This window comes from Leopardus geoffroyi, chromosome B1 (genome assembly GCF_018350155.1).
Source record: "Leopardus geoffroyi isolate Oge1 chromosome B1, O.geoffroyi_Oge1_pat1.0, whole genome shotgun sequence".
Lineage (NCBI taxonomy): Eukaryota > Metazoa > Chordata > Mammalia > Carnivora > Felidae > Leopardus > Leopardus geoffroyi.
The window spans coordinates 13490164-13515832 of NC_059327.1; the positions used below are offsets into that span (position 1 = coordinate 13490164).

The window sequence follows — 25669 nt, forward strand, 5'->3', positions numbered from 1 at the left end:
ATTTCTCAGAACTTTCTTTTCTTGCTTATGAAATAGGAATAAGTAGTGACAGATTATAAATGGCTGTGGAATTAAATAAAATAATGTCTGTTGAGTACGTAGCCTAATGAATTTAATAAACTTTAATGAGTGTAAATTTCCTCCATAGATTTCTCCCTCCCATGGTGCCTCCCACTTTTGCATTTAGGATGTATAAAGTTACATTTTATAGATTCTAGATTTTTAGCAACTCCCTTTTAGTTGTGTAGTAACTCCTTTCTAGAATTACTGGGTAAAGTAATTTACTCACGGCTAGCTATAAATAAATAAACAAATAAATAAATAAAATAGAAAAATATGTAGTTCCTTTTTCTTTCTTTTTTTCTTTTTCTCTTTTTCTTGTTTCTTGCAGTAAGCATTATCTTTTAAGCACACAGGTTTTTTTTGAGCATTAGGGGTTAAAGGACTTGTTATAGACTGGATATGGACGTGTTGGAATGCTTTAGAAAATCGATTCTTGCTAATGGAGAGAATGTTTTTAAAGTGAACTATTGCCATTCCTTCAGTGAACCCCATACAGCAGAAAAAATTCAAGTAAACATTGAAGGAGAGGCAAGTTCTTCCTTATAGAATTAATGAGAATTGCAGTGATCTGCCATGGGGAATTAGAATCTGAAAACCCTTTTCCATGCGCATTATTCCCTAATGTCTAGAACCAGATAAGTAGACTCTAATTTTAAATGTGCAATTATCCAAACAAGATGAATGTGCAGGGCAACACTGGATAAGACTGTCGATCTTAATGTTAATATTTTTATTCTCCTTTGTAACAGACATATAGTTGGCAAAAGCCACGTGTCTGTGAGATCCCTAAAGACCGCAGCTAACTCGGGAGAGATAGAGCCAGCTTTATCTCACATCAACTATGGAGATACAGCCCAAGGGAGACACATCCCAGAATAAACCCTTTGCTATTTGCCTTTATGATGTCTTTGATCAATTGTTTTATCTTGAGTAGATGTTTTTGCTTTGTTTTTGAAGGAATATTGAATAACAAGGTAGATCACATGTGCTTTTCTAACATGCACTTTTTGGATCAGAGAAGCTAAAGCAAACAGCATGATCATTGGTAAAAATGGCCTGTTTTATGTGTGTATACTGCAGTGCAGTTTAAAAAATGCTGTAATTAAAATTCCAGAACTTAAGAATTTGGGTGGATGCCAGCATTCTCCCCTTCATAGGGGAAATTCCTTTGCAAATCATTTGAAGTTGGGACAAAAATTCCGTAGCTCCGTTCTTAAGATCATTGCGTCTTCATGGTTCAGATGATACAGGGGAAAAGCTTCAGTTCAACCTCCTGGAGAAGATATTGCAGTTCCTGTGGTCTCATCAACCTGGAGAACGTTGGTGGCTGTCACAGTGCAGGAGTGAAGAAGCTGTTTCTTCACACAATAGTTATCCCCTGGGCCAACGTCTGTTGCCACCACTGGCCCACCTGTGTTCAAGTCCACACCTACAAGTTCACCAGATTCTGAACACTCTGCTCTAGCTTGAATTTTAATTCACTGGAACGTCAAAACCAGAGCTCTGGGCAAGAACCATGGCAATCATGAGCAGCACGTTAGCAAATGCTCGAACACCAGGTTGGGCTTCTCCTTTATACCAGGCTTATGATCAGGGCTTCTGCCATTGCCACCACCCCTGCACCAGCCCCCGGATGACACAGCCATCAGCCATAGAATTTTCAACAGCCCTCAAGCCATCTCTTACTGTATCCTTGACTTGAGTAAGTGTGTGCTTATTTGGTCCTTTGACCAATATTGTTAACATTTCTCAATGAAGGTGAACTTCTCTTCTCCCAGTGTATCCTCGTAGGCAAGACCAGCATGTCGCAAACAATCAGGATTTGGGTCATCCAAAGAATGTAAAGCTACCCTCCCACAGGCAAGAATCAGCCTTTCCACAGTTCTCCCTTTAGCTCTGCACAGAGCTGCTATGCCTTCTTTTGCAAGAGCATCTAAGGAAAACAGTCCATTCCCTCGATTAAATAACAACAGATCTTTTCTCTGAGTCCGCACAGACTTTCTTTTTCAGCTCTATCATTTTTTAAATGATATCTTCAAAGAATTTTCTTTCCGCTTTTACTACTTTCTGTCTCTCCTCTGCATTCTTGTGAAAGACAAGAATTCGCTTTTTTTTTTTTTTTTTTGACATTCTTATGACACATTGCACATGTGAGGATTATGAACCGTCTTTTTTTTTCACATCAGGATGCCAGGCCCTTTGGTCCAAAACAAGACCTCTGATGAAGCTTGTATTGGTTTCAGATTTACGCTTCATCTCCTTAACCTCAACCATGAAGAAGTCAGTAGGTTCATCTTGTTTTGTAACGGCCCAGATGGAGTCCGCCACAGCCTCTCTTAGGACGGTAGCACATTCAGCGTGAGCTTTAGTATGTGGAGATATTCTGGCCAACACTCTGTGTTACCCTGTCCATCTCTTTGCTCGCTTTGACTTGTTCCAGAACAGAAGTACCTTTTCCTTTGCAGATTCAAATCTGACTGTTGTTATTCTGGTACAAAGAACTTCAGAAATGTAGAGATCCACCTGTTTGGCCAGCGCTCCAACGTTGAGGACGAAGAGGACGCTGGGGATGGCTCACTCACCAGTCATGTCACCTTGGGCTACTTTGGCTCGTAAGGAGGCTGTTGGGTGTTGAATTTGCATTTTACGAAGCAGCACGTTGCCGTACTTAGTAAGCTTGATGTCTCCAGAAGCACGAATTTTCATGGTGCCCTTAGGCCCCGAGTTGGTCCTCAGAGCATCCTGCAGCCCTTGGGCCACCTGGGCTTGGGCACCTCGGCCTTGGGGCTCAGGGTCTTCACGGCCACCATAGCTACACAGCAGAGGAAGAGAAAGAGACCAGGCACGCAGATGCCCAAACTCTTGAGTACATTTATATTTTATAAAATCCAAAATAACGTGTAATAGCATGGGAGACTTAGAAGTTAGCATCCAAAGCTTTAAACTGTGTATATGTGCACGTACACACAGACACATACACATACACACACACACACACACACACACACACACACACGTAAAAAACGCTAGAGAATTGTGGAATTTTTTTTAACTGGGAAAAGATATTAGAAATCATAATCTATTCCCCCTAATTTTATAAATAAAGGTAACCGAGGATGAAAGAATAGAATATATTAAAGATAGAGTCAGGAGTTTACATTTGTTGGTTTATGTTCAGAGCAATATATATATGGTATCGTGTGTGTATGTGTAGACATATATACACATGTATATGCATACACATATGTACACATACACATGTGTATACATACATATACATATGTATACACATATGTGTATATACATATATACATACACATATGTATATACATATGTGCGCGTACATATGTACATATGTATACATATGTGTATTGCATATGCGTATATACATATGTATAGATATGTGTATATACATATATACACACATATACACATATACGTATGTGTATACATACGTATATGTGTATATATGTATGCACATGCATATACATGCATATATATACATATATATACGTACATATATATACATATATATCAAATACAAAAATTTCTTTTTTTCACTTGTAATGTCCTAACATATATATATGGAAGGTTATATTATGATTTTGGGTCTTTAATAAATGAAAACGACATGTTTGATATTGAGTTTCAGAAATTTTGAAATTAATGTCAGGACACTAATTTCTCTTAAAAATAAATTGGTAATTGGGGCATCTGGGGGCCTCAGTCTTGGAGCGTCCAACTCTTGATTTCAACTCAGGTCGTGATCTCACAGTTCGTGGGATCGAGCCCCCTGTCGGGCTCTGTGCGGACAGCCTGGAGCCTGCTTGAGATTCCTTCTCTCCCTCTCTCTCTGCCCCTCCCCCAGTCACCTGCATACATTCTCTCTCTCAAAATAAATGAAGTTAAAAAAATAAATTAGTGATTATATTTAGAAAATAAAATACATATTTCTGTAGCACAAACCCAGTGAGCGTAAAATAGTGTGAACTGCATCCACATCCCACACGCTTTCCTTACTCGAAGATAATGCACATGCACACCGATGAAGGTTTTGTGAGTGATGTGTGCTTGGCACGTATTTTGTGTATAACAAGCGATTTAGTAAAATATTCAGGCAAAGCAGATATATTCAAGACCACGCACGTGGGAATACAACAGATTCCGGCAGAGGATTTTTTTATTGATAAGTAACTTCTAATAATCCAGACTTCACCTCAGTTTTAAAAGAATCATCCTGATTTTCAGCAGAAGGGCCTATTTATTGTAAACCCTAAGCAGCCTTTCCGAAACCTGAAGAAGATTTGTGAAAACAGCCTGCAATAAAAATCACGCACGCTTCATAAAACACTACTTGATAGATATCACTTGCGCCATTAGGAACCGAACGACAAAGGATGTAATTTCAGTTCTGGCATGCAATATTAATCGAACGCCTTTAAAACATCTTGCTGATGGGAAGTATGACAACGTGACATTGAAGAACGATCAGCTAAAGACATCTGTCTTAATCAGATTTTCAAAGTCAATGCCATAGAAAGCCAAGTTGTTTCATTCACTTTTACGTTTTCCCATGTTTCAGTGAGAGCATGGTTTCTAGTACGTTGCTTTAAATACAAAGAGTACAAATTAGTGCCTCCAAGTATGAGGTCATTATATGAGACTGAAGCACACTTTAGCCACACGTGTGGAATTATCTCTGTTATAATGTACATTCTTTCCACCTTTTATGCTAATGATGCATTATCCTGTGTAAACACTCTAAATGATATTAAGAGATCCTTTTAAAACTATTTTTAGGTATACATTTGCCCTTATAAATGAAAATGGAATGTTTTTAAAGACTTTCTTGTGCACCTGGGTGGCTCAGTCGGTCTGACTCTTGATCTAAGCTTAGATCACGATCTCACGGTTTAGGACATAAGCCCGCATTGGGCTCTGCACTTCCCTCATGGAGCCTGCTCAGGATTCTGTCTCTCTTTTTCTCTCTGCCCCTCTCCTGCTTATGCTTTCTTGCTCTCAAAATAAATAAAAACACTTAAAAATAAATAAAAACCTTGTGGAAAGAAATTAAGAAGTTATTGGGGCACCTCGGTGGCTCAGTCGGTTGAGCGTTCGACTTCAGCCCAGGTCACTATCTCACAGTTTGTGAGTTTGAGCCCCGCGTTGGACTCCAGCACAAAGGCCTTTTCAGATCCTCTGCCTCCCCTGCCCCTCCCCTGCTTTCACTCTCTCAAAAATAAAATAAAATATTTTTTAAAATTTTTTTTAAATATTAAATTATCTTACGGACATATTCACATATAAACATTTTCTTTAGCCAAAAAAAATTACACATATATATTAATACTTCACAGTTTATAAAAATACTCTAAAATATACATTCTCTCTTTTAATTCCCTGTATAGGAGGGATTATTAACCCCGTTGTACAGATGAGGCATTGGAGAGTATAGAATATGAAATTGATTTGCTCAGGTTACACAGTTACTAAATCTTAGAGAGGGAGCTTGCACCCACGTGTTACAGACTGAATGTGTGTTTCTCCCCAAGTTCATATGTTGAAGCCCCAACCCCCCCCCCATGTGACTTTATCTGGCGATGGGAACTCTAAAGTAGTAATTAAGGTTACTTGGGATCATAAGGGTGAGGCCTTGGTTCCACAGGATTGCTGTTGTAAGATGAAATGCCAGTGAGCTAGCTTGCTCTCTCCAGGAGCTAAGTGAGGACACGAGCAAGGCAGCCATCCACAAGCCAGGAAGAAACCCTCACCAGAAACTGATTCTGCTGCACCTTGATCTAGGACTCCAAGCTTCCAGAACTGTGGGAACATTAATTTCTACTGTTTAAGTCCCCCATTCTGTTTTATCATGGCAGCCTGAGCAGCCTACTCTACCAGATCGTTACTCTTCTGCATTGTAAATCCACTTATCTCTTCGATGGAAAATGTTAATACCTTGCCATGAAAATGCTCGTGGGCTCGTGAAAGAAAAGATCAGATGATCTGCGAAAGGATATCTTAGTCACCTGCTTTCTTCCGAACCTCTATTTTGAGAGGAAGGTTTCTAGACGCAATTAGCATCCCGTAGAAAAGCCCCAGCCTTCCAGCTTCAACAAATCGTGCTTACTACTACTTTAAAAGTCACAACAAAGCCTCAGAAAATCCAGATCATTAATCTCCTAAACAACAGTAACTCATATTTCTATAGTACTTTGCAGTTCTTTTCACTGCAAAGTCATTAAAGCAGCAGAAAAAATACATACTGGGAAGGGGCTTTTACTGTTACGTACACACCAAATGTGTATCCCAAAATTATTGACCTAGGAGGGCATTCAGCAAGGAAGCAAGTGTCAGCTTAAACTGTGACTGTTTCTCTTTTAATCAAAGAGCATCATTGCATGGTTTCCACTTGAGAAATCGCTCTCATTGATCATGCCAAGAATGGGAAGGATACAGCGGGTTCTGTTAGGTTTTTTGCATCTACATAATATTTAGTGTCTGTGGTAACACGCTTCCCTACCTAGAGGCCATCACGTGACTGGAAGGAAACGTCAAAGATTTTATTCTGTTTCAAAATTAAGACCCTTATAGACAATCTGGACTCAATAAATTGCAGATAACAAATAGGAAATCAAATAATATGCTAGGGACAATGTCAATGGCAAAGTTAGTATTTGGGGGGAAGTGAGATCAACAGTGTTGTTGGATACTTTCTGTGTGTTTTCTGATCACTGATTTTTCCTGTGTTTGCTGAAATATTTAAAAAAAATAAGAATCAGAAAAAGGTTTGGATAAAGTAAAAATCTCTTTTCCCTAAAAGTGATTTTTAATTAAAAAAAAATTTTTAATGCTGATTCACGTTTTGAGAGACAGAGACAGAGTGCAAGCAGCTCAGGGGCAGAGAGAGAGGGAGACATAGAATTCGAAGCAGGCTCCAGGCTCTGAGCTGTCAGCACAGAGCCCGTCGCAGGGCTTGAAATCACGAACCACGAGATCGTGACCTGAGCCGAAGTCGGACGCGTAACTGAGGGAGCCACCCATACGCCCCAGTTCTTAATTTTTAAAATGTATTGTAACCCATAACTTTTAAGAGATTCGTTAGTTTTCTTTTAGGCTTGAAAGTTTCATGCTGGCTTTTTTTAATTAATTGTTTACACAAAAAATTTTATTAGTAAAATCTGAAGTAAATTTAAGTTTGATACAAAATGATTTTGACTGTATGTTCCTTAAGATGTTACTAGTTTACAACATATGTAATACAGCATGGTTTATTTTAGAATAAAAATACTATTTTTAACATTTATAACAAGATGATATGGTACGGTATTTGTGCCATGAATTAATGTGGTGGAGTTTTCATAATACTTACAGTTGAAATAAAGTAATTTTTTTATTGTATGTTCCTTAAATGCTTTATATGTATAATTTAAGATAATATGGGGCTTTTAATTACCTTAAATTTTGAATATTTATAACATAATTTAATGTTTCCAGAAAATATTATGTTGTACCCAAAAGAATTATAAAGCTAAAAAACTTCAGAATTCGTTGTCTGAGCCCACCTTGCTCCCCACAGCATTTATTTACAGAGAAGAAAAACTGAGCCCCAGAAGTTAATGGATTTATATGTGGTTTAGTTAAAGCCAGAACTAAACCCTATACTTTGTTTCCTTTTACACAAGACATCTTCTTCTATAAAGACCTCTTCTCTGTGATAACTGAAAAGCATAGCAAATTCACATCATTTCAAATATTCCATTTGCTTTTCTTATTCTTTAAAGCCATTTGTTATGTATAATAGCATTTAGTTGCCTCCTAGCCTATCCTTATCCGTATTACAAATATGTGCTTTATTATATCATGTCATGTACTCCATTGAAAGTCAGTAAAATTTAATTGCACTAAAATCAAATGATCGTTAGGTAATGAGAGAGAAGAGAAGTTTTGATCATATGTCAGCAATTCTTTATTGTCAAGACTAGGACAACTTCTTCCCTTTTTGCTTACTCTCTCAGGTAAAGTACTTTAAAATGGGTGGAAGAATATCCTGAAACATATACTGAGGCATTTTAAAGGTATTTTTATCCAGTTTTCTATGCATGTGTAATAGGTATGTTTTATGTATGTTTCTATAAGAAGTGATTGTGCAAAACTAAGAATTTCATGGAGGATAAATCTGCGGCATTACTAGGGTTAAGTATACTAAACAATGAGTTATTTCACAAGCAGAAGGTAGCCATTTACATTTGTTTCCATCCACTGAAATAAGTTAGGATGTTTGACATTTTAGATTAGCTGCATACTCTTGAGCAGCAACCATTGAAGTCTGAGTTCTCTTCAAAGAGAAGTAACTACAATTTAGGAGAAGTCGCCTTTGAAATAAAATATCACCCCTGCCAAAAGCTTTTATCCAATAACAAAAAAGAGAATAGCAGAGATAATTCATATGAAATGAAAAAGAGATCAGTACGTTCATGTTCTATATGCCATAAGCATGATATTAGGAACTTTGGAGAAAGCTGTTTAAGCAACTCTAAAGAAAGCTCAGTTGTTGGCTCTGCAACTCTGTCTGGATGTATACTGAGCTCTGTTATCCTATCTTTTTTTGTCTTAGAACTACTCTTTCATGTTTAAGCACTCTTGATTTCTCTGATGCCATCGGAGTGATTTCCCCAAATCTCTTTTCCAATTCACTGGTACTCTCTACAGTGGTATCTAATATACTGTTTAAACCATAGAATAAGTTTCTGATTTCAGTGGCTGCATTTTTCTTATTTATACACATTCTACTTTTTTTAACTGCATTTTTATACTGTCTTATTCTTATGGTTTTAATTTCTTTCAAGTCTCTAACATCCTAAACATACTGAAGTTTTAGTAAATGATTATATTATCTGAAGTTTTGGGGGAGAGCAGTTCTGCTGTTTTGTCTGTAGAATTTGGTGCAAGGTAGATTGTTCCCATTTAAACTTTGTGACTTTAGTCTGTTGATTTACTGAAAGCTGTATTTTGTTTGTGGAAATCCTTTGTGACTTGGGTTGAGAGCGTATTCTTTAAAAAAGTTTTGCATTTGTTTCTGCAAGGTACCCCAGGGAGGAGCATTGCAGATCCAGGATCAATTTTAATATTAATTTTTTGGCTGGAAGTTCCCCAACTACATTGAGAGTATAAGTCTGAATCTCCTATGCCAACCCCAAAGAAGCCCAGGCTAGTGGTTAAAAATTTCAGGAGTTGGTTTCTTTTCCGTGTAGGACTCAAGACAACACAGCAAGTTTCCTTACTGTTCCATTTGCAGTGAGATGTTTTAAGTCTACTCTTGGACTGAGGGTATAGTATTTCAAGGGTCAAGCCTCATATATGTAGGGGTCTCAGTAACAACTGGTGTATTATGTTTTGTTCCTTCTTTGGACATAAGAAAGGTTACAGAGACAGGCAGTTCTCTGCATAGAAGCTACCAGGTCATCTCACATGCTGTCAGCAATTTTTCTCTCCCCTTGGTTCCTGGCCACTTCTTTCTTCCAATTCAGTTATTATTAACCTAAAGTAAAAGTTCCACTGGTAGGCTGACTCTTGGCTCTTTTGTTTCCTGTTACGTCCTCCCTGCCTGGAACAGAGTCTGTGTAACTGTTAGACACTCAGGAAGTATGCTAAGTGCATCAATCCAAAAGGTATTTAATATATTTTACCCAGCACTTCTAGCATTTTATGGCAAGGGAGTTGGCAGGTGATCTGGGTGGTCACACGGTTTGAAGTAGAAAGTACAGCGAACTCTCATAGACAAAAGAATGCAAAGATTTAAAGTCTTTAAGTTTTGGGGCGCCTGGGTGGCTCAGTTGGTTAAGCATCTGACTCCTGATTTCGGCTCAGGTCGCGATCTCACTATATGTGAGACTGAGCCCTGTATCAGGCTCTGGGCTGAGCACGGATCCTACTTGGGAATCTCTCTCCCTCAAAATAAATAAACTTTTAAAAAAATAAATAGATAAATAAAGTCTTTAAGTCTTTCTTTTAATCCTCATTTCAAGGTTTGACCCCCAAGGAAACGAAACCAAATTCTCACTAAGTATAGTAGTAAATCAGTTCACCTGTGCTCACTGAAATTATACCCCGTAGTCAGTACAAGTCTTTCTTTTGTGTCTTCTCATTTATCTCTAAGTTTTTCATACTCAAATGTCTTTCTATAAATTTTCTGGTGATCAGTCATCTGGTGATGAAGGTGGTAAGCACAATATTATTTATGTGTATGGTTTCTAAAACCCATTTTAAATTCTTGTTTGATTTGCATGCAGCTGTATGAAATGTTTAAGTGACAGATGACTTGGGGTGAAAATGTTTACGTGGTGCCATATTTTAACCAAAGGCTTGCAGGGGTCCATCAGTGAGCGGTGCACTTTCAAAGCCTTGAGCCGGAAGCGTAAGTTTCTGTGAAGTAATTTGCTGAGTGAGATGAGGCCTTTCATTTCCAGTTTCCACTATAGTAGTTTAGGTGGGTATCTTATTAATACAGCATTGTTGGAGGGAAAGGAGAGAAATTGGAAGTCACCCTGAATGTCTAAATATTTTTGCTCTATGAGCTCCACTGAGGTGTGGTCTGACAAAAAAAGACGTATTTCCTCAACTCAGATTTTCCCCATTTATAAGGAAAAGTCTTGGTGCTTCCATTTTTTTTTTTTTTTTTTTCCTCAGAGGAAAATAAAGCCAACTCAATGTCTGTAATGTATATGAGATTTTTCTGGGCAAAAGAGACATTTTCATTGTATAATTTACTAATTTCAGTGTCATAAGATGTTTTGAATTTATATGATGCGCCCTTCCTAGTAGCTCTTGAAATGTAGCCAGATGAAGGAGGTGTTGTTACCTACATTTACCATTAGAAAATCAAGGGAAAGGGGCACTTGGGTGGCTCAGTCGGTTAAGCGTCCCACTTCGGCTCAGGTCATGATCTCGCGGTCCGTGAGTTCGAGCCCCGCGTCAGGCTCTGTGCTGACAGCTCAGAGCCTGGAGCCCGCTTCGAGTTCTGTGTCCCCCTCTCTTTCTGCCCCTCCCCTGCTTGTGCCCTCTCTCTCTCTCTCTTTCCCCCTCTCTCTCAAAAATAAATAAACATTAAAACAAACAACAACAAAGAGGTCAGTTTCGAAGAAAACTCAGGTTTCATTTGTAACCGGTGGGAGAAAGTTAGGGATGTTAACCAGGGAGTGAAGTGAGAAGGAACACATTTTATGATCTAGAAAGAAGGGTTTCAGCCCCATCTTTGCTAAGCATCAGTAAATGGGTTTGGCTCCTTCTAAATGTTTGTGTAGCTCAACACGGCCTGTGGATCATATTATAAACTGTCAGAGGACCAGAAGCTGAGTTTGTTTATTCAGCCTGCCGCCCGTAGCGTCCAGGAGTACAGAAGCCATAGGCAAATGAATGTCCAGGATGTGTCTTGCCTAACGGCACTTCTCTGGGTTCAGTAAAGTTAAAATTGTGTTTGTTCCTTTGTGTGTGTCTCTCTCTCCGCCCTCCTTCCTCCTCTCCATCCCTCCCACCCCCATTTGTCTTTTGTTAGCGGATTTTATTCACATTGCAACCAATTGTTTTCATACAACACAGCTGTCACCCTTGGATTCTGTCCCCCTTGTGAAGCAGGGTACTTCTCCTCTAGGGACCTGGACCGCCCCACAGCTGAGGTCCAGGGAAGGAAGAGGACAGACTTGTGAAGGAAGGTGTGTGGGACAGAGTGGTCGGGGTGACTCTGGGGACACCTCTTCAGTTTCCTCTTCGCCTCTCACCTGACACTCACCTTTTGGTCCCTCCCACGCGAACAGGGGCGCGCGCACACACACACACACACACACACACACGAAAATAAAGGCACCTGACACCTTTCAGTCCCTCCCACGCAAACAGAGGCGCGCACGCGCGCACACACGCGCGCGCGCGCGCGCACACACACACACACACACACACACACGCAAAACACGCATGCGCACAAAGATATTTTAATCCCCCAGCTTTCCTGTTTCAGAGTTCATTTCCACAGTGTTCCCCAAAGACCATAGCCCAAGGCTGTAGAGCAGAGAAAAACTGGGACTGAACTGCACACAGCAGTCTGGAAGCTGCTTTTAATTAAAAAAAAATTGAACCAGTAAACATGACCAGATATGTTTTAAAAAACCAGGTGTCTTCGTCTCCCCCCTTTTGAAAATTCTTGACTTGCTTCTCTGGTCATACTACACGGGAAGAAGAGACAGGCTGACTTCATGACTGTGAGGTTAAAATTCCCTCTTCCGACCAGACATTAGTTGCTTTCTGATTCCTGCAACATTTCAGATTCTTGTTTTGGTACCCGTGAAGGGAGAAAGTCTTCCTGTTCAGACACACTTGATTGTATGTCCTTGTGCCTTGTGATAGTGGTATTGATTACTGACAAGGCTTCTCAGTTACATCTGGTCCTTGGACAACATGGGTCCGTTTCTACACAGATTTCTTTCCATAAATACAGGATTGTAAATGTATTTTCTCTTCCTTATGATTTTCTTAGTATTTTCTTTTTTCTGACTTACTTTATTGTAAGAATGCAGTCTATCAATCAACTGTTGATGTTATTGGTAAGACTTCTGGTCAACAGTGGGCTATTTGTAGTTAAGTTTTTTTGGAGAGTCAAAAGTTATACTCAGATTTTTTACTGCGCAGGGGCTCAGTGCCTCTAACCTTTGCGTTGTTCAAGGGTCAGCTGTACTGTTTTCCCTCATAATGTTCTTCCCTAAAGAGAGTTCTTTCTTTTCTGGCATTAATAAGTTACTGTTTAGCACTTACGGTATGTCAGGCACTGTATCTTTTAGATTCTTTAACTAAGCACTATAAAATACATGAAGCTCAGAGAGACAGATACAGAACTTATTCAAGAAAATATCCCACTGCAAAAGAAAAATCCGTATTATCGTTATTTGTCTCTATGGTTCCTTTCACCTCACCAGTCAATAGCATAGTTGCTATTTAGGAAAAGTTATTAAAACTTTACTCTCTTCCCTCTGCAGAGCACAAATAATATAGCATACATTTGCTTGTAATTGGGGTTTTGTAAGTTGCTTAAACTGGAATCTGTCCCGTAATCAGATCTCTTCCGTGGCTCCTAACACTTTCGCGGGTTGTCAACATACCTTATTCAGTGTATGCCATGATCCAAGTCGTTACCCCATGTTAATGGGTTTAATGGGGCGGCCTGAAATGACACTCTAGGGCTAAATTCTTTGGTGACAAAGGGCTGAGCAAAATGACCAAAGTTGGATCTATCTATTATTTGTTACTGATAAATTATCTGCTATAAGTTGTGTTTATCAAATAAAAACAGGCAGCTTCTAGGCTATCCTGAAGTTACACGAGCAATAGGAACTTGAAAAACGTCAGGCAGAAAGAAGGACTAAAATGAGTAAAGGCACTCTTTGGGTATAATACATAATTTCAGTAAGCATAATGCAAAAGATTTTATTTTTTTAAACCGGGAAGAATATTTTGAAAAAATAACCTATGCCTTTCCTAAAATACGTAATTTGGAACATTTCTAATCAAAAGCTTTAAGATACAAGGAAGACATAACTAGGGTTAGCTGAAAAAACATACATTTTATAGATAGTTTCAGATCTTACATGTTATTTTTTCTATATTCGTGTGTATTTTTATGTAATCCTGCCATTATTTTCACACCTTACAAGGTAGATTTTGAATATTGCAGCCTCTGCTATGGTTCCAAAGAAATATTCCTAAAACCCGATGTCTGGAGTGGATAACATGGCTCCCTGCCCTTAGGAGATGAGCCCCCAAAGTGGTCTGATTGCGTAATTGTCGCCAGTCGGCACATTTCTAGGAGCCTTTGAAGTACAAGACTGAGTGAAGATATTGAAAAGTCCAAAGAAATTTAAGTTAGAGTCCCTGCCTTTCAGGATGTCAGAATTGAGTTAAGGAAATAGGACAGGTTGCAAATTACCTTGCAGTTAAAGACACTATGGGCAGGCTCAGCTTTTTACCACGTAGACATTCTCTTCATTGAACTCTTCACAAGTTGAATGAATGATTATTCATTCAACAGGTATGTACTTGAGTGAATAAATATTTGTTGACCACACGTCCATCCCCCTGTGGTCCTTGGGCCCCATGCGGGTTCCAAGGTGAATTCAATGTGAATCCTGCCCATAGAGAGTCTAACAGGAGACACGAGACCTATAAAATTAATTATAATAGAGAGGGGATTTGGAAACAAGCTGTGAAAAGGCACAGATAATATAAGACTCAGAGGAGATACATGAGGAGGGTTCATGGGGGAAACATTTGCAAAAATATTTTGAGGACTAAGTGAAGAAATAGGACATACACCTTTATTTTCTTTTATTTTTTTTTTCACATTTATTTATTTCTGAGAGACAGAGCAGAGCACAGTATGAGCGGGGGAGAGGTAGATAGAGAGGAGGGACACAAAATCCACAGCAGGCTCCAGGCTCTGAGCTGTCAGCACAGAGCCCGATGTGGGGCTCGAACTCACAGACTGTGAGATCATGACTTGACCCAAAGTTGGACGCTTAACCGACTGAGCCACCCAGACAACCCTAGGACATACACCTTTAGAGTTAGTTTTCTGTTTTACAGATACTAGGAAGCCATTTGGAGTTTCCAAGAAGGAAAATGACTTGTTGAGACCTATGTGTCAGGACCTCCCTCTGGGAGGTCCTATTGTCCCTTCTAGAACTCCAGAGTCGTTCTGTCCAAAACTGTCTCAAATGAGTGCAAAGCCTGTATCAATGGATCAGCTTAAAGCAAACGCTGCAGTTGATGTTGTGGTTCTTCTAGTGGATCTGACCACTTGTGTTAGATTCTAAGTGCCCGTCTCCAAATCTAGACCCTGTTATTTCATTTGTGTCGATTTTGAACCCAGGTCATAAAATCTTCTATGGATATTCCGTTTTTCTTCCTGTGAGTGCTTAAAAAGAATATTTTCTCTGTTTTTAGTAATAGTTGTGCTTTCCTTAAACAAACTCTGCGGTCTTAAAAACACTCCAAATCGTGTAAGTGATCACGTTTCCCTTTTTGTGTGAGCAACTAGATAAATAATTGAGAGCCAGATTTGTATCCTTCCCTAAAAATGTACAGAACTATACAGCAGGCGTTTTGTCCACTAGCTTTAGGTCTGGCTTTATCTTATCTCTCCTACTTGATTTTCTTTTATTCTCTCTTCCTTTCGGGCTATGTTAAATTTTATTTTATCCTGTTTTACTTTATAAATTTGTTCTGTCTTGAATAAGTTGGTATAGATTCATACTTCGGCGGCTTCTTGCAACCTGTAAGCCCAAATCTCTAGAGGTAGTATTCACCTCCAAGTGAATCCTCGGATTTGGCCCCTGTCTGTGGGCTTCTGCAGAATCGTAAATGTCTGTTCATCCATCCCATCTCACTCAGGCTCTGCATTTATTCTCTTGCACCAGATTTTAGATTGAGTCCAGCTTTCATGACCCGGATTTGTTTTATAGGCTGGCCTCATGATTATGTAGTCAGATCAAAAGAGGTCCCAGCAGACAGAACACACTTGGCTGAAATAACCTGGGTAGACCATCGAAAGGTCCATGGAGCTTTGCGTGATGTCTTGTTCATTGTAAATTCCCGATAAATACTTGCCAAGTGAATGCGTGAACGTAGAGAAAGCCAGAGTAGTACTCGTTATTTTTGAAGCCTTAAATGGAAGTTTTGTCTCACCGTTTAAGAATCTTAAATTCAACATATTTAAATACATGATAATGATAACATATCTTAAAATCATGTAATTTTCAACAACAGTTTTAATATCCATGATGCTTTACTTGTTATTGACTTAGCATATCTTTGGAACATAGAGGCTTGATAAATGTTTGTGGGATGAATGGCTAAGTGGGTGAATTAATGAATGAATGAGTGCATTTCGCTGAATCATTAAATACCTAGTTGGGACAATATTATTTCCCCACATCACAGATGAGAAAACTGAGGCTCACTATGATGATGCCTGACAGAGTTAGAAATTAAATTTGGAATTGACTGCTATATACACTGCTCTCTCCTCTAGTTAGCTTAATATCCAATATATAATTTGTATATTATATGTATAGTATAATTCCATTATTCCATGGAGCCATGCTTAAAAATATGGAGTCATTTGACACATCCCTGTACTTCTTTTTAGACATAATCTTAATATGTTTCCCTTTGAAATGTTTCCTCTTTTCTTTGTTTCCATTGTACTGACACCAACCTAGTTAAGGCCCTTGGCTTGTTGTTAAATATATATATATAAATACATATATATATACTATAGTATATATATATATGTATTTATATATATATATTTACATATATATATATATGTATATATTTATTTATTTATTTATTTATAAAAGCAGCTTTTGAAATGCTCCTTAAAGACATCTGTAGAGATTCTAATCATATGCCCTAATGCTGTGGAAGACAAAGCTAATTAACTATATGATACCTGAATAATAAATCTTTGAATTTTAAACTGTTTCTTTTTTCCCATCACAATTGAAACTATATGTGTTAGTTTAGCCCTCTCATTTCCTCCAAGGGTAATTTCTTTTCTTTTAATTTTAGAGAGAGAGAGAGAGCAGGGAAGAGGAGCAGAAGGAGAGAAAGAGCGAGAATCTTAAGTAGGCTCTTTGCTCAGCACTTAGCATGGAACCCGACACGGGGCTCAATCCCATGACTGTGGGATCATGACCTGAGCTGAAATCAAGAGTCAGTTGCTCAACTGACTGAGCCACCCAGGTGCCCCTCCTCCAGGAGTACTTTCAGTTTAACTGAGATATAGATAATCTTAATTTTTCATGAGCATCAAAACAATGGACCAAGCAAGATTTCTGTAATTTCTAGGCTGGGGATCCTTGGGAACAGAGAATGTGCAAGAAAGAACCTTATTTCATATATTCAGGGGTTTTCTCTCTCCTTCATTTCAAGAGTAAGAAATTATTAGTTGTTAAATGGTATTATATGGATCGTTAGAGGCCATTAGAAATATGCAGTATTTACAGATATTATATGCAATGGGAGGCGTTATTTTAATTCTTATACCCTGTAAAGAGGGTATAAGGTATATTCAAGCTATTACATATCAAGAATTCATTTTATGCAATCAGAATTACAGTGTTAGACTCTATTTGCCATAACAATTTCTGCTGGAGTTCACACTGCAGATGAAAGATAGTCCCTGTGTTTCCTATTCTTTTTTAATATGTGCATTTATATTAATAGCATGATTTAATACATCACTTTAAAATTATATTGCACTTTGAACTGCATTTAGTCAAAAATTGACATCTTATATGTATGGAACCATAATAAGTTTAGCATTAAATTAAGGAGTCCTCTTAATTAAATTAAGGAGTCCGTCTGTTTGTTAAAATGTGGTATTTGTGAATTCTAGCATGTCCAAAGGCAGGTAATGAGATTGAAAAGTCAGTCTCGTGTTACATTGGTTTGTCAATTTTACCTTACGACTTACTAGTTTTAGGGAATGTTTCTTTGGTCACAACCTACCGTTGTGTTTATATTTTGAAGTTGCTGGATCCCTTATGATTGTGGTTGAGAGCAAAATATCTGTACCAGTGACATAATGGCATGAGTCGCTCTGGTCACCTATGACCTACTCCAAGATGTAGTTATACGGCGTACTGTGAAATTGGCAAATCTGTTCTGTGTGTGTTCTAATGGATGTAACGGTCATTAAGTATATGAGTCTTCTGACGTTGTAATCAGATGTGATTCAGTCTGTTAAATATCCATGAAACAACATCTGCTTCACAGAGTGACCTTCTGCTAAAGAATACTTAGCGTCTTTTAGCGGATCATAAGGCAGGTCTGCCTTATTTGAAATGCACTAAACTAGAGTAGTCTACTGCTGTTTAGCAGCTAGCTTGTAATAATTTATTGCAGTTAAATAAAGCTTAAAAAAAACCTCCATTAAATAATTATAGGGATTATATGCATTTCGAAAACCTTTGTGTTCAACCGAAATTACCCATTTAATTTCAGGGTCGGTTTGTTAAAAAAAAGCTGAAGTCTAAAGGCACATTAGGGGAGCTGTCAGACGCTGTTTTCTGTAGGTGTTAATAAAACCAGATGAAAAAAATCTGAAACAAATTAAAACCAAAACCAATTTTACCATCTGTTGTATATTAATTAGTACTCCGTGTATCAAGGGTAAACTCGCTCTTCGAGAATGTCACTGAACACCCGCTTAATAGAATAATATGCAAATTGATTAGGATATGGGTTTAAATGCAGATTTTAATTCTAATTCATCTGTAGTGGATCCCCAAGACATTGGTGGTGTGTGTAGATGTGTATGTACACACACACACACACACACACACACACACACACTCATATGTACATGTACTCATATATAGAATGAGTTTCCTTTTCTTTTTTTCAGAGCAACCTGCAAACAACCAAGGCCAGCCCACCCTTCCGCCTCTGCCACCACCCCATAAGCAGCACCCCGCACAGCACCATCCGTCCATCACTTCTCTCAACAGAAACTCCCTGACCAATAGAAGGAACCAGAGTCCGGCCCCGCCGGCTGCTTTGCCCGCCGAGCTGCAAACCACACCCGAGTCCGTCCAGCTGCAGGACAGCTGGGTCCTTGGCAGTAATGTACCACTGGAAAGCAGGTAACTCCTCTGTGGGAGACTCTCAGATTATCTGATCGTTAGGGCCGCACAGCGGATCTGCATGCATCGATATTCTAGAGTAGTCAACAGACTGTGTTGTTTTAACATCGAACATTTACAGATAAACTAGTCTAACCTTTTTCTTGCTAAAAAAAAGTTGGCATACCTCTGTGCTGTGTGGGAGCAGGGCCAGGTTACCAGTCATTTTTTAGTTGCTGGGCCCGTGAACTTTCCTGTCCTTTTCACACATTGTGTCAGGCTACATGAGACAAGAGTAAATGGTTTCAGTAAAATTCCTCCTTACTGCGGGGTTTTTTTTTTTTTTTCTTTCTTATTGACAAGTTAGCAGGCATGTCAAGAAAAAGTCAGAGATGTAAAATGTGACTCTCAATTCTGTATAGAGGGTGATGCAGCGAACATGTGTAGCATATACTTAGTTCTAGACGTCCCTACGTTTACAGGCTACATTGTGTCCGTTACATCATAAAACCATAGTGGATTCCTAGGTGTAATAGTCAGATGAGCATTTGTTAAGGATATTTTAGTCTCTCGCAACAGAAAGAGGATAGGACCTATTGTCTACAGTTCCTTCCAGCATGACTGCCCAAGACATCCCATTCATTCTTAGACAGTAATATTCGACGGTAAGATTTTTCCTTACAATGAACTGGTATCTCTAACTCCTGAAATAATTGTGCCCCCTTTCTGTACGATGGCCTACAGGCTTCACCATCTTGTCTTCCAGAGGCGTCTCCAGCTTAGTGCCCTTCCTCTGCACACGTACAGGTGTTCAGTGAGGTTCTGAAATTATTACTTAACACAGGTTGGCCCACAGGTAGCAAACCACTGATACAAAAGCATAGACCAGGAAGAGCTGTTTTGAATTAATCCGTTGACTTTGTAAATATCTCCGGGCACAAAAATTTGTCCCTTCTTTGGCCAGACCCTGTCTTCTTTACACCGTGTATTTACACGAGAGAATATGGCGTCCTACCTCACTGGCCTCCTATTGACAGCTTTGTGACAAAGTTCCCCTGACATTCCTATCACTATTTATTTCTTTTCTGCCGTAAACTTCCATCAGGCTCAGAGAGAAAGAATCATCACCACACGAAAGCCAGAAAACGGAGGACTCCAGACCCCCGGGAATATCCCCCCAAAATGCCTTGCCCCATAGAGTCCCTGGCTAATGTCAGCATTTAAATTAGCTTCTGGATAAAGAAATAGGTTTCATAGTGAATACATTGGGATTTTTTGTTTTTGGCCATTAAATGCATGATCTAAACCAAGTCTGCAATGAGAATGAGCTATCCGGAGGTCCTCACAGTTAAATAAGTTAACAGTACAAATCTTTTTCTTTTCCTTTACTCTTGACCTAGGACCAAGGTTCCAAAGAACTCCGGTCTTTTCACCTGTAGCGTCAGGCAAGAGTAGTTGGCTTTTATTGTTTATTTTGTATTATTGAACGCTCGTCTGGGGTAGATTAGAAAGACAAAGTACAGAAGAAGTAGGCAGGAAGGAAATTTCTTCACTTATAACAAGAGTCATGTCTACAAAATTTTTTCCCCCTGCGGTTATTAGCACAGAACTAAATTTACCCCGTGTAATTAATTAGCACACACTGAACAACTAATCAACACTGATTCACTGTTGTCATTTGGAAAAATTTTATTAGGAAAAAAGTAATTTTCCAGTTGAGTCATCAAATTGAATATGGATAATTGCATTGTAGTTAACAATAATTGTTTTGACAAATATGTATGAAATGTGTCAAGTTAAGTCAGCAGAAACGTGTTTAGTGTTAGGGATGTCGCATGGCACAGAAGCCTCAAAAACTGTGTCAGTAGGAGAGTTGGGATTCTTTGAAGCCAAGTCTTCTCGTGAAGATATTTGGAATAATTTGGGGGAAAGATAAGGTGCATTCTTCTTATTCCTCGTATTGTACTAATGAGTTTGTTCCTTTTTGGTGGGAATAGTTAGGAAAGAAAATAGCTGTTTAGAGGACAACCCATCATAGCTGATTTCTCCCGTATTCAGACCATATAAGAAATCACTCTCAGGATGATCTCAAAGCAATACCGTTTGAAATTCCATTTCAAAGCAATGCCATGAGTGACGCATCAAACAGCATTACGTTATATAGTTTTGTGAATTTACACAGGAAGAAAATCTACCAGTGGATAGCATCTCACTAAGATAGAAATATATAGAGTAATGAATCAAAACATCGTATATCATGCTGAAAAAAATTTCAGTCTGTCGTCCAGTTTTGTCATCTTCTCATTTGCAGAGGTCCACATCTTACAATATTGCTAATCCAAAGAAAATGGTATTTCAGCTTTGCACATACGCAGTGTATCAACCTAAGCAGCGATGTGAAAATCTCACACTGTCCTGACCTGCTGTGGTTTCTTTAATAGTCTCACTTGGTTGGAGCTCTTGAGGTGAAGAACCAGTCTTAGCTGTCATTGATTTTTCCTTTCTTAGTTAAGGATCCCTATCGAGTATGATTCTCAGGTTCAGTTTCAGCTACATTAACAACTTCCTCCAGACGTGGGTCTGCCGTTGACGCGTTTTTAATCTGGAGCACAGTTTGGTCTTTGCCAATTACTTCTGTTTACACATATACTCATTTTACGGATTCTCACTTTTCTGGGACTGTCGTTTAAAGGATGTCAGTTGCAGAGCATGAAATTCAGTTATGGGTGTGTGAGAATCCGTTTTGTCTCCTCCCCCTTTCTCCTGCCAGCACGCATTGATAATTACCGCTTGCAAATTGGCATGTAATAACCCATGAAACTCTCCGCAATTTGTAGACTTAGTCCATATGAGTTGGTAGAGAAGACATCAGAGATTCTCCACCTTGTCCTGTTTCCATGCAGCTTCTGTACTGATTTATTAAAAAGCTTTTTTTTTTTTACCAGAAGTTTCTTGCTTCCATAACAATGCTTATTTCCTTTCTCTAATGAATTTAACATTTGCTGCTGCTGGAGACAATCGATATTATTGTGTCCTGTACGTTCCTCCTCAGTAAATAGAGCGGTTCTGGTCTATAATCTCTAGTGAGTTTCAGATCTCCTAGAGTCACATCCAGACCCAGACAAGCGTTTGCAATTTATCAGCATTTCCTTAGTTTCTCCTTGTCTCCAATAAAAAGCAGTCAGCACCCATGCGTAATACCCATCCTCGCTTAGAGTTTTCCTTCAGGATTCCTTTTCTTTGCACTCAGTATTTCTTACACTTTGTAGGATTCAGTTCTGGGCATTTGCTAGTCTATCGCTCATCCCTTGTTTATTTTATACTTCAGCTGCCTCAGTGCATGATAATGGCTGCTAACACATTGTAGAGCCACCGAGGAAAGGCTAGGACTTGACCCAGTACAGCAGCAGCCCTTAAAGGTGTAGTACAGTAACTCGCATCGGGAGCCCTGACCTTCAGCAATTGTGAAGTTAATTGCCTGCGAGGTCTTCATTTATATATGTGAATTAAGTAGCTTAGTAGTTACCTATTAGACGTTAACAAAATGGTTCATTTGTAGCCATTTAATAAAAGATTTATTAAAGTCTTGTTTTATTATGAAGTCTACTTTGGCATTGATAGTTCATTAGTTATGTTCCCATAGCTCTTTACCTTGTAGTTCACTAATGCTTTGCTAATTATTAATGTATGAAATTGCCTATTAAATTACCTCTTTATTATTGCATTTTTTATTTAAATATTTAAATGTCCCGGGCTGCTCTAATGTGAGATCAGTTGCTACAGTGTTTTAAAAAATACCTAAGCGGAAGTATTACTTGCTAAATTAAGATATTCTCCCTTTCTTCCCCCCTTTTATCCTCACTGTGAATGGTTCTAGGGAAAGGCAAGACACTCATACAAGCGTCAGGTATCAGTCAGCCTTTCCTATTAGAAATCCAGGCAGCGGTCTACACATGGTGGCCTTATCCTACCAGGGAAAGCTTTCCCAGGTGAAAAATGGTACCATCACCTGAATGCTTGTGACCCACTACCTTTAGCAAGACAGTAAGTAGTTCGATCCTCCATAATTACGGATACAGCGTTAAGTAAAATATTCCTGGGAGGGTAATCCACTGACTTAAGATTATGGACTGATACCATATCCTTTTGTTAAAGGTAGTCTGGGGTCACCCACGGCCACCTGTGTGGAAAAGGAAACCATCACAGCCCATTGAAAGAGATACAAAAATGAAGAAGCTAGGGTTACTCCACGTCGGATCTGGGCCTAGGCTAAGAAATTCTTAACCTTTGGTTGAGGATCTCACCATCTCTGTTTGTTAAAAATGAACGAACAACAACAACAACAACAACAACAATAAAAAAGCCTATAAGCTCATCCAAAATTATATCCTAATGAATAGTAAAAGTCAGCGGGATTCTAGATCTCTTGAAAGACTTCACCTTTGCTAACTTACAGTCTCTCTTTTTTTTATGTTTATTTATTTATTTTGAGAGAGGGAGACAGTGCAAGTGGGGGAGGGACCAGGTTGGGTGGGGGAAAGAGAGAATCCCAAGCAGGCTCCACGCTGTCAGTACAGAGCCCGACGCAGGGCTCACAAAAACTGAGATCCCGACCTGAGCCAATACCGAGAGTTGGGACGCTCAACTGGTGTGACCCACCCAGGTGCCCCAACTTACACTGTTTCTTAAAAGGCCCATAAAGGGACGTGCGTGTGTTTTTCAGAGTAGTAGGAAGAAGGAGGTATGATGTAAAAGGATTTGCCAGGTGGTGTTTGTATGGAAGGCTCATTTCAATTTGGGGCGTAAAAAATTGTCTCGGTGAGAGGAGGGAAGTTCTGAACGCTCTTGTCCTAATTCAGTGTCTAAGCTCCGTGGTGACCATACAATTTATCATCAAAGCAGACAATTTGAGAGTGAAAGGGTTTTAAGAGCAACTGCACTAGAAACGTTACAGGCGTAAACTGAGACTGTCCTGGACACAGAGGGGCCTACTGTTACCCAACGAAATTGTGTTCCCAAGAGTAAAGTTGCTTGTAAGCCCATATTCTCTTATACCTCAGATAAGAAAAAGAGACCAAATGAGAGAGGTAGTGGAAAAACAGCTAGTGGTTGGAGCAGCCATTGGTTGACTCTCAACTTGAACTTTTCTGGTTTCTACACCAACTTCTAGCAGATCGTTAACCCTTTGTCAGCCCCTTCACAGCTTCTGTTTTCCTTCAGGTGTGTAGCTCTTAAAATAATACGTCAGATATTTGTTTTTGTTCTCTTCTCACAATATCAAGATGACAAGAGGGAGCGTGTATTGAAGCCAATATACTGACTGACATTTTGTTCAAAAAGTTAGAATGTAGGGGTGCTTGGGTGACTCAGTCGGTTGGGCATCCGACTTCGGCTCAGGTCGTGATCTCGCAGTCCATGAGTTCGAGCCCCACATTGGGCTCTGTGCTGACAGCTCGGAGCCTGGAGCCTGCTTTGGATTCTGTGTCTCCCTCTCTCCCTGCCCCTCCCCCACTCACCCTCTGTCTCCCTCTCTCTCTCTCTCTCTCTCTCTCTCTCTCTCAAAAATAAATAAACATTTAAAAAACAAAAGATTCTCTCTCTCTCCCCCCTGACCCTCTCCCCAGCTCACATGCTCGCTCGCTCTCTCTCTTAAAAAAAATACACAATGAACTACTGTGTCTCCAGCAACATTACAATTTGGTTTCCAAAACTCTTTCTTCTATAATGAAATAGAGACCTCATTCGAAAATAAAGTATGAGCTAGGAGACGATTTACTAGGATAAGTGAAAGCAAAAGCATGATTGTTTAAATGTGATGATTATTAACTAATTGTAATGCTGCCGCCTCAACTTGCTTGGCTACCACACGTCATTGCCAATAATCAAGATGGAAAAGTAAGCTGTCAGTTGACAGTAGCTGTAAGGTGAAGGTCATTCCCAGAAGTCAATATTGATATATATTCCTGAATAAAACCTAGTAGTTTTATTTTTAAACATCATTTTTTGGGGCTCAAAATGGTTTTACCAAAGATCTAATCTGTAGCAAAAACCTGGCATTGAGTATGAAGGCTCCGTCATTTTTGAGCAGAGCATACCAGAGGATCCAAGGAGACGGGGTAGGAGAGGGGCTCCAACATTTACAACAGCAGGCTTTTCCTCTTCCTCCTCCTCCTCCTCCTCCTCCTCCTCCTCTTCTTCTTCTTCTTCTTCTTTTTAATGAAATTTATTGTCCAGTTGGTTTCCATACAACACCCAGCGCTCATCCCAACAGGTGCCCTCCTCAATACCCATCACCCACCCTCTCCTCCCTCCCACCCCCCATCAACCCTCAGTTTGTTCTCAGTTTTTAAGAGTCTCTTATGGTTTGGATCTCTTCCACTCTAACCTCTTTTTTTTTTTTTTTCCCCTTCCCCTCCCCCATGGCCTTCTGGTAAGTTTCTCAGGATCCACCTAAGAGTGAAAACACATGGTATCTGTCTTTCTCTGTATGACTTATTTCACTTAGCATCACACTCTCCAGTTCCATCCACGTTGCTACAAAAGGCCAGATTTCATTCCTTCTCTTTGCCAAGTAGTATTCCATTGTGTATTTAACCCACAATTTCTTTCTTTCTCCATTCATCACTTGATGGGAGGTGGGCAGAAAACGTCTCAAACAGCTTCATCATACTCTGCCTTGAAGCCTCGCTGTGTGAGAGCGGAAACACTCCTGCTAAACCCTGCAGGTGGGAGATGGGGGGTGGGGGGAGGCGGGGAGTGTCAGCTCCTCCTCCTTCAATTTCTCAGTCATGTCTTTATCAGCCCTAAGATCAGGTGGAGCCCCACCAGCAGGATGCAAGTGTTGGGACCCTGGTGTCACGGGTCAGGACTTTTGCACAAACATTTTCAAAAGATGCAGGACTCAAAGAGAAAAGCAAATTAAGAATATATCTGTT

General features: G+C 39.4%; 1 protein-coding gene and 1 pseudogene across 24 annotated transcripts in view; one reads left to right on the forward strand and one right to left on the reverse strand.

Moving 5' to 3' along the window:
• The window catches only part of TENM3 (teneurin transmembrane protein 3), a 1282904-nt gene that overhangs the window by 1070531 nt on the left and 186704 nt on the right, over positions 1-25669 (forward strand). For all 24 annotated transcript variants that reach the window (XM_045452383.1, XM_045452387.1, XM_045452410.1 and 21 more), the window contains one exon: positions 18518-18755. In XM_045452383.1, coding sequence (XP_045308339.1) covers positions 18518-18755 — 238 coding nt within the window. The remainder of the gene's footprint in view (positions 1-18517; positions 18756-25669) is intronic.
• LOC123584890 lies at positions 463-3231 on the reverse strand (annotated as a pseudogene).